At 40.0% G+C, this 15,202-nt stretch overlaps 1 protein-coding gene across 2 annotated transcripts; it reads left to right on the top strand.

Annotated features, from left to right (window-relative positions):
• Positions 1–6,976: 6,976 nt before the first annotated feature.
• On the top strand, positions 6,977–14,722 carry npffr1l3 (neuropeptide FF receptor 1 like 3). 2 transcript variants are annotated; one of them, XM_077018351.1, is made up of 5 exons: positions 6,977–7,031; positions 7,432–7,656; positions 9,330–9,716; positions 10,352–10,451; positions 12,594–14,722. In XM_077018351.1, the coding sequence occupies exons 3-5, from the start codon at positions 9,347–9,349 to the stop codon at positions 13,543–13,545; spliced, it is 1,422 nt and encodes a 473-aa protein (XP_076874466.1). In that variant the 5' UTR covers positions 6,977–7,031; positions 7,432–7,656; positions 9,330–9,346; the 3' UTR covers positions 13,546–14,722. The 2 variants fall into 2 exon arrangements, with proteins under 2 accessions (XP_076874466.1, XP_076874467.1); XM_077018352.1 differs by having other exon boundaries at positions 6,996–7,066.
• Positions 14,723–15,202: the final 480 nt, after the last annotated feature.

Raw genomic sequence — 15,202 nt, 5'->3', positions numbered from 1 at the left:
ATGAAGAAGAAGAAGAAGAAGAAGAAGAAGAAGGGGTCACATACTCATCCTGTAAAAGATCTTGATTTATAAACCACTTGTCAATGCAGATAAAGCATAAGGAATGTATGTTGTGTATTAAATGGGATTTATTATGAGTATGACTTAAATTATGTTAAGTTCACATTTTCATTGCCATTCTTATAGAAATCCAGGAAATTCCACAGAAGTACTTACTTGGAACTGTGTTTTATTGGTGTGTTTAAAGACAGAAACACACCTTTTGACGATCTCAGTTCATCAACTGCTCTCTAGCCAAATCATTATGAGTCAGTTTCTGACCACAGCACAACTGCTGACTGAAAATAGTTTAGTGGCAGATCACTCAGTCAAGCAAACAAAACAAACAACAAACAACAATGAGCACTTTAAACTATTCTTACTATTCCCTTTAGATAGAATCCATTTATATAGAAAACTTGTTTATTGTATGCACGTAATGGCAATAAAGCATCATAGTTCTCGCTGTATCCATTTATTAAGCATTAAACAAAATACTGCAATGTCCCACTATAAAAACTTTAAAATATAATAGAACTGCATTGAGTGAGTAGGAAAAGGTATTCTTTCTATTCAGTGTCTTCTGTATAACTCTCCACAGGCTGCAGAGTTGTGAATGAATTGAACTCTCGTAATTTGGTAGGTAAACAGCTAGGCATGACATGCGCACAGACCAGGATTTCTGTGTTACACTGAGAGAAAGTCAAATAAAGTTCCAACATATGTAAGTTAGTATGGTAACAGTTAGTATGGTACTCCATCAAGAGTGCAATCAAAAGCAAAAAAAGCAATGCCTAGATTCTTAAACTAAGATGACATGTGAAGAGAATTGCCATTAAAGAAAACTATTGTTAGGTTATTGTAACAATGCCCCTGCTGTTCAAATGCCCCCCCACCCCACCTCGTGTTATTTTGCACATTCTTTTTATTCATGTACTATCCAATGTTTGTTTAGACTCTTCCCACTTTTCCTCAATCCTCAGCCCAGGGACAGTCACCTCAATGATCCTCACCTGTCTCCCCTCCCTCATGTTAAAGTCCCTGTGTGTATAAAGTCCTCGTGTGCCTTGTGTAGCCTACTTGTTTGCTGTGTTGCTGCTTCTGTCCTGTCTGCAGTATTTATGGTTTTCATTAAGTGTCTTATTTTGGATTCTACACTTGCTTCCTGTCCCCACCATGCACCATTACAGTGATTTACAGTTTTGGTTTTAATCCTATTTAAAAAATTTAATTCCGTTGCAGGTGAATGAACACATGAAAGTTGTGGGTCTTTTAGTTAGGTGTTTTAGACATATAAGAGATAAGTGAAGATGGCTGAAATGGAATTGCAGACAAAGAAGGTGCATACATATGTGTGTCAACAGCATAATATCAGATAAAGATACTTAAGGAAGAAGGTCTTGTGGTCAGGTGGAAGGAGTTAAATGATACAGAGGAAGGGGTATCAAACACATCCCCATGGATAACGAAGGTGAATTTAGAGAGAGAGTGAATGAAACAAACAAAGAAAATGACAAAAGAATGTGAGAATCTGAACAGTATGTTATTGAAAGCTGCACTATGGTCAAATAGGATAAGAACAGAGAGCAGACCAGAATTAGTTATCAAATTTATTTTAACAAACACTATTTCTGTGCTAGCAAATGGTTTCTAAAAATAGTCTTAAAATAGTCATTCAGCTGTGACTTGGAGTTTGACATGTTTAGCAACTGTGTGTTTAAAACATTTAAGAGCACTTTGGCAAAATGGCCATTGCTAGAGGCTAAAATTGAAAACTAAAAATTTCAGTACGGCAGAATAAATTAGCATTAAGCTATTTGGCACTGTTACCAGAAATGCCTCTTCACTGAGGCGCCTTCCAACCCAGCCATGTTTTTCACATGCACACAGAACGGCAGGCTAATGGTGTGTGTATTACACCAGCGGTGACACAATACTTTACACAAGTTTTATATGATTAAAAGCACCTAAAGATGGATCCACCGTAAAACAGAAAAATGCCACCAACAAATTGTTGTTGTTGTTGTAGTATTATATGCAGTAGAGCTCCCAACACATGATGTTCAAGCAGTAATTTCTACTTAATATGTCACCTTACACAACAAACTATATGGGGGATCATTAAAGATATTTGAAAGGGTACAAGTGAGCTATTAGCTGCCCATTAACTGTCCTGGTGCCTGACTGAATTTGTTTCATGAATTTGTGCACAGCTGAAACATAAACAATCCGACTTTCTCTAATTCATGCCATTTCATTTCACCTGCTAGTATAAACGAGATGAGATTGGTTATGTATTGAGAGGGGAACATCGTGGCCTGAGCTTTTTTCGTGCATTGTTTAAGCCTAATAAATAGGCCCTCATGTGCTCACAGTAGAATCAAAATTAATTTATGTTTAATAGTGAATGTGGTAGTGATGGTTCCCACTGAGACCTGATTCTGTGACGCTGGCGTGTTGGAGGAAGGAGGAGACACGACGAGCGTCTTGCAGTGCACACAGAACGTTTAATAACAAAAACACGAAAAGCCCAGCACAGACGGTGCAAGCACGCAAAAGCGAAGGCTTACACAGGCATGAACTTTAGACAAAGACGAGCACAAGACACTGCGCGAACGCACATTAAATAGGTGAATTACACAGACCCACGTGACCTCGGGACAAGGCACAGGTGATACCACGAACACGCTCACAGACGACCCACGCCCACGGAAGTACAAACATGGACATAACGACAGGCAGACTACGTAACGGCACGCCCACAGGGAAGGGTCCGGAGCTGTGACCGTGACAGATTCCTGCGTCCGTGCTTTTTGGACACTTCTCTGCTTCTTTGTCTGTTGCCAGGGGCGATTTTAGGATCTGGTCTTTAGGGGTGCCCAGCCCCCAGTGCTCACAGAGGTACAATACCAAAGTATTGCGCGGGTGCAGAGCAAGTTTTTTGCATAATATAATATTTAAAAAATGTGTTGAGCCAGGGGGTGCTAAGCAACTTCACGGTGGTGCTCTAGCACCACTAAAAATACCCTAGCCTCGCCCCTGTCTGTTGCCCATATTCTAACTTGTTTTCAAAAGTAATTTTTTCAAGTTGCTGACATCATTATTTCAAAGAAATACAATGCCAAAAGTGGTCACTTTCTCTTGTAATGTTCTAATTTCTGAGATTAGTGCTACCGATACTGACAGGGACATTCCTGTTGCACAGTAAAAACATCAGGTTTCTGAACATTTCTGCTGTCAGAGAAGCTGCACTTTGTCCTACAGGAAATGACAGTGCTAGAAAGGAGATTTTGGAGTTTATTGTCTGAGTTTAAAAGCTGGCATTTCAGTTCTTTGTGAGGAGTGTGAGAGTTTGGGAATGACGACAGTGGATCACTGTATACATATAGCTCTGTAGCCTTGTCTTCTACCCCAAAACAGTGTTGATTCATCTACTGCTAATGCTAAAGCTAGCAATGTGGCTCAGAGACTTCAAGACAAAATAAGATTACTTCATGTGCAGAACAGATTTGTACCGCTGCAAAACCTCACAGAAAGAACAGCAAGTGCCTGCCAGCCTGACCGCTACAGCAGAGCAGCAGAGCTTCAGCTTGTGGATGTAGCCGACACCATCATAATATGGGACGATTCTATCAATTGCATGACATATCAGAAACCCACTGTTCACTATGAGCTGAGCATCACAGTTTCAGAGTTAAATGATAAAGTACCAGACTTCCCCTTCAGCACAATAACAAAACTCATTTAACAAACAAAACATTTAATAAACAATAAATCATTCAAACATTTATCAGCGGTCCTCTGCCTGCATGGAAAACAAATATTGTCTCAATGCTCCTCAGATTAATCACTTGGCTACACAAAAGCAGCAAGTCCAACAACCTGAACTTTATTAACAACTTCAACCTGTCTTTTGGAAAGAGAAAATTGTTTAGGTGAGATACATACAAACAAGAGGGGTGTTAAAACTTAATATTCTCTGTGCACAATGAATCCATCCTACCAGTGACCATGTGCTAGCACAAGCACCCAGAGACTCCCTTTCACCAGTTTTATCACTCCAGAGCCACATCTTTCCACCACTGTGGATGCCCTGAGGGAGCTGCAGACCTTCAGTGAGAACCATGATGATGTTTATCGTTTTCCACCACAACCGTGTGAGGAGTCTGTACTGTCCTCCTTATCCACCCCCATCCACCCAACCCCCACCCCACCTGAACCTCCCAGAAACAGTGCAGATGCTGATATCAGCTGGGACGAGGATGTTATTTCCCTGTCAGCCAGCCCTCAGGTCTAGCGTAAAATCAGCCCAGATCCCCTTTGGCCTCCTCCCCACTTCCATCCTTCAGACCCTCCTCAAAGAAATGTCAAACTCCCTCACCCCCCGTGGAGCCCCAACCACCATCAGAATGGCAGCTCCACTCTCTACCGCATCACCAACAGGACCCCCGCCCACCATCATCCACTGTGATGGAAGTGAGCACCTCAATTTCAAATAGAGGACCAAATTGATATTCTTTGGACCCCTGCTGCTACAGTAATGACATTAGCAGTACTTGTTTTCAAAAGTAGCTCGGACCCAGCATGCCTGTAATCTCTCACATTCAGTGATTAACAGAAATAGACAAAACATCTCAGATACTACAAATGTGGCAAACCTGCAATATGTAATATGTAATAAGTAAACAAAGCACAAATTATTTAAAGTTAATTCAGATCACTAATAAAACAAACTTCACGTAATTAATGATTTTATTATAATCCATGGGCTGGATTTTTTGCTTTTATGTGAAACATGGTTAAATTATTGTGTTGCCACAATGACATTAATTGAGTCAACACCACCAAGCCTCAAATCCATGTTTCTTGAGCCAGCCAAAAAGGTAGAGATGCAGGATTCTCCCAAGGCAAGCAGTTATCATTTGGTTATGTTACTTCTTTTGAGTATCTCTGACAGTCTATAGGTCTTCAGAGTACAGTGCAGATTTTATTGATGAATTTACAGATATGCTATTATTTCCAGTGATTTACACTATTTTTGAATTGCAGGGAATTTCACCATTCACACTGACAATCCTAAGGACAATTATGCCAAGGATCTCTACCAAATTGGACTTGTATGGTCTCTCAGCACGTGGGTTGGTGTACGCATGTCATTGTAGCACCCTCGATTTGGTTTTTGCAAAAGGTCTCATAATATCAGCCACTGTTGAGGATGTACCTCTGTTGGATCCTTACTGTGCTTTCTTTATGTGACCCTCTCTAGAACTATTTCCATGAACAAAATGAGCACAGCACAATACCGACCAACTGGCACTGTCAAGGCCTTACTGAACTCAACTGAAACTGTTAGTGTTATGGATGAGTTTGTTCCATTTAAAGCTAAAACCATTTCAGGTTAACAGAGAGCACCATGGAGAAATTCTGAGAAACATTCTTCTAGCAAGCAACGGTTGACAAATGAACAGACTTGCAATAACAAATGGCTCATGTACTAATATTGGATGGAATTGGATCCTTTTTAAAACAAAAATTCTCAAATATCAGATAAGCTATTAGTTTCTCTATCAATCAGTGAGTCTGTGACTTGGCCAGCACCATGTAAAATTACAATGAAAATGTCCCAATTTAGTGCTATTAACAATTACATTTTAATTGATACAGTGAGGAGCATTAAATCATGTACATGCAACCTTGATACCTTACTTATTACGTGCTTAAACTACCATCACAAATGGCTGTTTAGACAAATTTCAGTCAGGATTTCAATCTACTCAAAGTACTGAGACTGCTCAAATCAATGTAATGAAAGCCATTTATTTGACACAGATTCAGGGTAGCTGTATGTTCTACCACTGTTTGATGTTAGTGCAGCCTTTAATGATGTAGACCATAACATTTTATAGATAGACTTGAAAAGTGGATTGGACTCTCAGGAACAGTTTTAAAATGGTTCAGTTAATACCTAAAAGGCCGAAATAATTTTGTAGAAATCGAAAATAAGATTTCTTAAAGAATGCCAGTGACTCCTATTTAACATGCTTCGACATGTCCAAATCATTCAAGATTCTGGACTATCCTACCTAATGGAGATGACACTCTGGACTATCCTACCTTATGCAGATGACATTCAGATCTACTTAGCCCTTTCCCCAGACAACTATGGTCCTTGTAACTATCTCTGCAAATGCCCTGAGCATGTCACTAACTGCATGGACTAAAACTTTCTGCAAATGAATAATGACAAAACAGAGATTATTATATTTGTTAATAGCAATCAAAGGTGTTGACTATGTATTTGAACTCAAAATGCCTAAACTCCAAAGAGCTGGCTCGTAACCTAGACATCCGAACCTAGACTCTGATCCCTTAGCAGTCACATAAGACCCCTGTCTGATATGCTGCAGGTTTATGAGCCAGACAGAACTCTTAGGTCATTAGTAACAAATGTTAGGTCATTAGTAACTAATCAGTAAGATAAAAACTAAGCACAGAGAGGCAGCAATTAGATACGGTACTGTTTCTAAAAGTTTCAAACATTACTACTTGGGGTTTTGGCAAGTTTTAGGTATTGTTAGTTCAGTTCTTATTGCACTGCATCTGATCTTTTAAGCACCATAATTATTATTTTATTTTTTTACTTAGTTTTGTTTAATTCTTGAATTTATTCATTTTAATCTTATTGTAGTTTATCTCAATATTTCATTTCATTTAAAGTCTTATTTCTTTTAATCTATTATAGTTAATTAAAGTATTTGCTTTAAATGTTTTAATTTTCATACATTTTGAAGAGTTTTTATTTATTGGTAAAGACGTTCCCAAGGTGATAGATTTTGGACTATTATTAGCTTTTTGTATTAATACGTGAAGCACTTTAAATTGCCATTATGTACAAAATGTGCTATATAAATAAAGCTATCTTGCCTTGCTTGAGACTCTTGGATGCCAGTTTATCCCTTCAGACCAGGGGAAATCCAAGACACGGAGACCAGGTAAAGTGTCCTTTCCTCAACACCAGTCGATGGAGGTGAGTATGTGAAATGTATGTGACTTTTGAGAACTTAACTAAGAACTGTACACAAGAGGTACATTTATGCGGATTTTACAAATAGCAATAGCATCAAGCTGAATCACACTTCCTTGTCTTCATCCACGGTATATGTTTCAGTTTTTTTATACTTAAATGACGCAACAAGCATTTAAAGGCAGACGATGTTATTTTGCACCAGTGTAAAAAAAGAAAGAAAGAAAAGGAAATCGGCTACCTGAACTATAGGGACTGAATGGATTTGACTACTACTTTGTTCGTACTTTTAAATACCGTAAATGACATTCACGGTTAGTTACAGCTTGGTTAACAAATAGCGATCCACTGAATATAAGATTTTACAGGTTACAGGTTTACGTCTAATGCTGAGCGTGCGCGCGCACTCAAGTGTCAGCATGGCCAGGGTTGTGACTGTATCAGCGGTTTGGCAGCAACCTGGGAGCGAACAACTTGAAGTCGAATGACTGTACCATCTGAACTATCCCGACACTGAAAACAGGACTAAAACAGGATCCGTGACGTGGTCACTGTTCTTTCTACACTGTTTACCCTTCCTGTGGGACTCCGCGGTAAGAACAGTTGTGTGGTTTTCTCCAGTCAGACAGACTGTTAAAAACTAAAGTAGCCTATCTATTTTTCACGTGTAGTCGCATAGCAAATTAACATTTTTGGTTTGCTTATAATGTATTATATGAAATGTATTGAAATTAATTTGTTTCGGGCAGATTGCGCTGACTCCTGTCTGTCAATAGCCTAACACTTCCATAAAAGCAATGCATGTATGACAGATCAATTGGCTAGTCCATCATTTCAACCTTCAACCAAGTTAGTGTATATATATTTTTTGCCTCAAAATCAAAGAGACTTTAAAGTGACCTGCTGCAGCCAATAATGGTCTTTGGGCACTACTTGGGTGAACATATTGTCAAAATGTGCCTGTCAGTAGAAGAAAATGACGTGTGGCGGCATGATTTTAAGGCATCTCTTGGGATTTTCAAACCGCTCTGTTGAGCAGTACTGCACAGGAGTGTTTTATAAAAGCTGTTTCATGATTAAAATGCAGTCTGTGAATTGTCAACAGTATGGTAACCTTAGTTTATATAAAGGCAAATGGCAGTTCCAGGTAAAATCTTCATTATAATCATATCATTTATATTCCATCTTTAGCATCAACACATAGCTATTTTTTACACTGAAATGATTTTATTTACATTATCTAGATAAATTATAAGGTTGATAGAATATAGACTCAGTATTCCAAATGAAGTTAACAAGTATTTTCTGATTTAAGGCACAGCAAGGACAAAAGTCAACAAATCCTCAAACACTTAAAACTAATAACATGTTATTTAAAAGGTCTTAATAATGTAAATGGAAATAATCTATTTTTAAAAGGTAGAGGTGCCAGACGCTGTTATGTTTATGGGTAGTTGTAATATTCTGCCAGCTGTTTAACTTTCCATTGATTATTGCTTTGTTTGCTTCCTGAAATTATGAATATTATCAAATTGTTAAAAAAAATTTGCCATCCTGTTATTAGAAATGTGGCAAAATGTTGTTATTAAGATGCTGATTACATGCTGTTCTCAGGCACCATTGCCAACAGCTTGATCTACATTATAATAATAGCACTTAAGAGGTCAGTTATTGGTAAGCAGGGTGGTAATTATACCACCAATTACTTGCAGGTACTAGTTCTCAGGGGTCGTTATGCACAGTGCAATCTACATAGTATTAGTGATAGGCCAGGAAGTATTTGGACAAAGCCAAGGAAAGCATGTAGGCCAGGGGTGCTCATTACGTCGATCGCGATCGACCGGTCGATCGCGAAGGAAGTGTCGGTCGATCGCGAAGGAATGTGCGTAGATCGCGTCACATAAAATAGTAGTAGATGAATCGCACATCTGCTCTGACGGTTGTATTTTGATTGACATTCACGGTAGCCAATCTGCAATCCACTCAACCAATTACGTTCGCCACCCCCCCCCCCCCCCCGCTCAACATATTACGTTCGCCACCCCCCCCCCCCCCCCCCCCCGCTCAACAAATTACGTTCGCCGCCACCCCGGTAGATCTTTCTGACTTGGTCATCTTATAAGTAGCTCGCAAGCTGAAAACTGTGAGCACCCCTGATGTAGGCTAATATGCAAATAATTGTCAGTGTCTTTTCATTCTCTCTCTCTCTCTCTCTCTCTCTCTCTCTCTCTCTCTCTCTCTCTCCCACACTTCTGTGTTTCCTCAGGTTTGCTACTCTGACCCATGGAGGGAGAATCTAAAAGAGGCAAAGCTAAAGAAGACCAAGTGTCATGGGAACTGGCCACCCCTTACACGATCTCAGATCTACTCCCCGACACTAATACCACCAATGGCACCAATTCAACTCCGGCAGAAAGGATCCTGTTCTCTCCATATTACCAACACTCGCTGGACATGGCGGCGGTGTTCATCCTGGCCTACCTGTTCATATTTCTGCTGTGCATGATAGGAAATGCCGTGGTGTGTCTCATAGTGCTGAGGAACCGGCGCATGTGGACGGTCACCAACATCTTCATCCTCAACCTCTCCATCAGCGATCTGCTTGTAGGGGTCTTCTGCATCCCTACAACCTTAGTGGACAACCTCATCACGGGCAAGTACTTTTGTCTGATGACATCACTCACCAGACCAAATCAAATCGGCTCATTGATGTTGTCATCTGTTGCTTTACATTCCTGGGGTTGTTGGGGATCATGGAAGCCTAACCCAGTCTCTCAGGAGAATCTCAGTATTCGCAAGATCAGGGTCAGCACCCTGGGTTAGGATTTGAACAAAGTACTCTCCAAGTGGGAGTTCATGTTTGGGTCCCCTTTTCATAATGCTGAGAAGGATCTTGTTTTTACACAACTGTATATTATTTGAATAAATTTTAATAGTGCTCTTGTCCTGACTCCATGGTCCTCAAAAGTTATGATGGCTAAATCACGTATTGTAGCATGTGTAATATGGGACAAATATTTGACTTGAAATATTTCATTACTTAATGCACACTTTTCATCATCTGAATATCTCTCTAATAAAGATTCATGCCACTGAGATTATATCAATATTCTGTTTATCAAAAAATGTCAGACACCAGGCGAGGTGGTAATCAGTCATCTGTATTACAGACATTTTGGGGTAATACAGATGAGGTATGTCAATCATGCAAGACTCCAGTCTGCAAACACAAGAGTAATTGTTGCTGTAGAATTCTAATGAGTTCTCAGTTCTTCTGTCTGTCAATAGGTTGGCCCTTCAGCAATGTGATATGCAAGTTGAGTGGTCTTGTTCAAGGAATGTCTGTCTGCGCCTCAGTTTTCACTCTGGTGGCTATTGCAGTGGATAGGTAAGTGTTTACCTCCTTTTATCCATATAGTCAGTCACTTAGTAAATAGACTGACAGGTCTTGACTGAACCTATTGTTTTTAACACACGAAGCTAATGGGGTCAGTGTGTATCTTTCTTAGCCTATGTGTCATAATCACATTCTAGCCCAGTGAAGTATTTCTTTTCATTAGTGTTTAGAGGTGATTTTTAATAGGTGGTAAACCAGAGTTGGATGAACATTTATTGCTTTATTGATAAATGCAAAGCTTCAGAAAACTCACACAGAACTCACACAGCATTTTTAGAAGAAATGACTATGCCTTTCAATTGAAACAAAGACATTTCTTTAATATCCTGATATGGGGAACACAGCACATGTTGTTTATGTCTGGAACCCTCTTCCATCAATATTTGCTGCCAGACCCCTGCTGTGAGGTGTGTTTCTATTTACACCATCTTGATGGAGCTATATGCCTTTATTTCTTTATTTACTTTGAGTAAATATGTTAACCACATATTCAGGTTTCTATGATAAATATGTTTCAGTACACATTCAGATCACCTAGTCCAGTGTTTTACCTCAAAAGACTTTTATTATGCTGTCAATTTTAGGTGTTTATTACTATTCGTTACTAAACAACAGAGCAAAAACAGTGGCAGCCTGCTTCAAAAATCACTTTTTAATACCTTTTCAAATCCAGAAAAAGCATCTGGAACCAGATAATTACTGATATTAGCTGATTACAGAAAACTCTGGTCAAGGCAATTTTGTAGAAATTCTTACCCGTGGCCTTTCTAGTTTGATCTGTTTTCTTCTACAGTAGTACTGACCAGTATTGTTGCAACAAAAGTAGAAAGCACCCCAATGATCTGCTCTTACAGTTTCTACCAGGATTATATAATTGGCAGTAATTTCTCTGAATTGCACAGTGGAAAAGCTGACACATTCCATAATACAAAGCTGTGCATGTGAATGTTGAACAAAGGCTACCGTGCTGGTAAAAATATATATATAAAAAGTCTAAAATGACTCATATTAAAATAATCTGGAAGATAGATATGACGTGCATTACGCCAGTGGTTCTCCATCCTGCCTCTAAAGGTCCCCTGCAGTGGAGCGTTTTACCCTTTACTTATTTCAGTGCTTGTTATTCACCACAGTGGATTATTATTAAACCCCGCATGAGACAGCTGTATTGTGCTTGAAAAATGCTACACTAGGCAGGGTAGGGATCCCGTGCTGCGATTTCCACCTTACTGGCGATAGCGCTACTGGATTTCATCATGAATGAACAACCTAGCTGGCTAGTTGTTTGCTGCTAGCTTGTGTTTCGGCTCGAACACAGCACGTGAAACTGGTCATAAAGTTAGAAATAACAAAGCCGGCCAATTCAGAGAGAAGATACGATTGGGCAATTTACTCTCTCTCAATGAATTAATGTTGCTTGCCCCATTGTAAATTTATAGCAGGGCCACCAATCACCAACAAGCTTTCCCGCAACTGATGAGCAAAATTTTGATAGTAGAGAAATCCCTTCCTTCATTTAACACTGCACATTCCACCACAAATGGAACAGGCAGGTTTGAAGGATGCATTTGTTTGATTGGATTTGTTTACATGTTGCCTGATAAAATACATAGTTCAAATAAAATTAGCGCTGACTTTAAAAATATTTTTACATTATCTTTTTTATCTTACCACTCTGATGTTGTAGAGGGCCTACATTGTCTTCAAGGCTGAGATATGTAAATACAGTTCACACCTGTGCATATGGTGTCTTTAAAGTAGCTTGAAAAGCCTTAAAAACTTTTTTGTCCACCTTGATTTAAAATGAAATGTGACATTGACTCTGATATGCTTATTCAGACATCCATACAAATGGGGATAGACCACAGCTAGATCATTGTTTTTGGTTGGAAATTATTTAGAGATGCTTAAAACCAGGCATAAAAGGCTTGGACTCATCACTGAATGTCTTAACTTAGCCACTGTGTGAAATAATCAATATTAGAATTGTGACATAAAAAAGAATAAAAATAGATTTGTTTAAAAATATATATTTCTATTAATACATTTTCTAAACAGCAATATTATACAAATTCTGAATCCAGATTTTTCTTTTTTCCTTTCCCCCATTGCAAATTTTTGTTTTATCTCAAGGTTCCGTTGCATTGTTTACCCTTTCAAGCCCAAACTCACACTTTTTGTTGCTAAGGCAACCATTGGGACGATATGGGTATTGGCTCTGGTCATAATGTTCCCCTCGGTCCTGATGTTGACAGTTGAACAAGAGAGGGGCCACTTCACAATCCACAATGACATCTACAACCTTTCTTACCCACTTTACTCCTGCTACGAGACTTGGCCCGAGCCACAAATGCGTAAAGTATACACCACAGTCCTGTTTGCCCTCATTTACCTCATCCCCCTCATTCTTATTGTCCTGATGTACGGCCGCATCGGCACCAAGCTCTACTCGACCACCGTTCTGGTCAACGTGGACCAGGCTGACTCAGCACCTCAACGGAAGTCGCCGATATCACAGCGGAAGATTAAAGTGATTAAGATGCTGAGTGTTGTGGCCCTTCTCTTTATGATCTCCTGGCTGCCCCTGTGGACGCTAATGCTGCTGACAGATTATGCGCGACCGGAGGGGAAGCATCTTGAGTTGCTGACGGGATACATCTTTCCATTCTCTCACTGGCTGGCCTTCTCCAACTCCAGCGTGAACCCCATCATCTATGGTTACTTTAACGAAAACTTCAAGAGGGGTTTCCGGGCCGCCTGTGAGCCGGGATCCTGCTGCTGCAGTCGGTGGCAGTCGAGGATCCGTTTCGGGATGCCCAACAGGGGTCCCGAGGTGCGCGCCCACCTGGACAAGGCTCTCAGTTCCAACCCTCTCGGCTTGGGGGTGAGGAACAGGATCTACACGGACAGCGACCTGACGGGCTGTGTGCGTCTTGAGATGGAGCACCAGAAGCCACCAGTGGAGACGGGAAGCTCTGGTGTGGGAGGTGGAAATGGAGCGACCTTAATCAAAAGAGAGCTTCTGGAAGACATCGAAAGGATCTCTCCTACAGGAACTACTGTTTACCAAGCATGGGAACTTTGAGTGGCACACATTATATCATGGCACGTTCCCAGACACATTAGCTTTAAAGTGCTTGAATTACCATAAAGTATGGCAAACATCATCAGCTGCTTTATTATCTTTGTTGAGCCAATTAAATGGATCTGACAACTTTTAGTGCCATAGGTTGCAAGAAGTAATGTTTGGAATGTCAATGAGAGACACAAAGAAGGTAAATTAATATGAAATGGAATGATGCCCACAAGCCATGGCTTAAATTTCTGGATGACCTTTATATACAAGTCTCATATTGTTAGGTTAGATGACCAGTCCTAAAATTTGATTGCTTGCCCTCTGGAGAAACAGGAAAAATAATAATAAATTGAAAATTCGCAACATGAGTTTGAAAGGCAGCTTTACAAGCTTTAAAATGTATTTTTGTACAGGTATGCATAGTGGATGCTCAGACATTTGTTACAGGATGATAGAATGAAAGCAATACCTTTATCAAAAGGAACATCTAGTCTTAGCTAGAGCATTAGTCTTAACTTTCCCCTGATTAATTACTCTTGATCTGTCTTTATGGAACTAAAATACACAAAAGGTTCTGAAAGTTAATGAGTAAAATAAGATAATTAGATTCAAAGAAATTACATTCACAGTAAAATAGGTTAACCATAACTATGAAATAATAATAATAAAATTCACTTGTCTCTTTCATACTTCCACACGAGTCATTCATGTTCCAAACAAGTAGCTCTTCCCAATTTGCTGTGAAACTAAACTGGCCCCAGAAACTGCCAGAGAATGCAATACTTTTTCCGGCATAGCAGGCAAGTGTAAAGACACAAAGTTGTATTCTGTGTAGTGTTTTATATTCATGGACAGAATATGTAGACTTAGCCTGAGTGTGATGGTGTCTTATTGTTCCAGTCACAGATGTGCGGAGGACACTTGACTTTGGAAATAAGCAACTACTGATTACATGCAGCACCATAAGCTGTTTGTTTTGTCACTGAGCCACTGAATCCTGTCTTTGCAAGAGGGGCTGGTGTGTTCAGTGTTGTTTAGCACTCGTTTGACAGAACCACGCATTTTGCGGCACCTCATTGTGTCAGCTGCAGGATGACTAACGTGGGTAAGGAGGACACCTCGGGTCATGAGGCTCTGTGCAGAGCACTTGTGCTGGTGAAGCATCCTGTGTTCTGTGCTACCTCGACGTTTGGACAGAGTAGCAGTGGCGTAGATGAGGAGTCAGGCAACATTACTGCTTATTGTATTTATTTCATTCTCAGCATGGACTTTAAAAAGATTCAGCTTAGTAAATGGGAAACTGAACTAACAGCAAAAGTAGGTGGAGGGAAAGTGGGTGGAGTGTGGCCTCCAGACACATCCCATGAGGGTACACATCTCTATATGCTAGTGAACTAAAGGGGGACTTGACTTATTAAACCAACTATACTGTACATCTACCACTTACACAGCTATTCTCAACATTAAGTATAAACTAAATAAAGTATGCAGAGGTGCATGGCATTCTGGGAGTCCTTCCCTCAAGGGTCAGTTATCCCATTAACTCCCACAGCATGAACAAAGTCCCTGAGGTTTACAGAGAGGCCTGTGCCACTCGTGGTGAAGCTTATGGGCACACCCAGTCCTGTCTTTGGCCTGTGCCTTCAGTGTAACAACTGTCCCTTCA

Source organism: Brachyhypopomus gauderio, chromosome 10, assembly GCF_052324685.1.
Source record: "Brachyhypopomus gauderio isolate BG-103 chromosome 10, BGAUD_0.2, whole genome shotgun sequence".
Lineage (NCBI taxonomy): Eukaryota > Metazoa > Chordata > Actinopteri > Gymnotiformes > Hypopomidae > Brachyhypopomus > Brachyhypopomus gauderio.
Note: the sequence above shows the minus strand (reverse complement) of the source record. Positions and strands in the feature narration are given on the sequence as shown.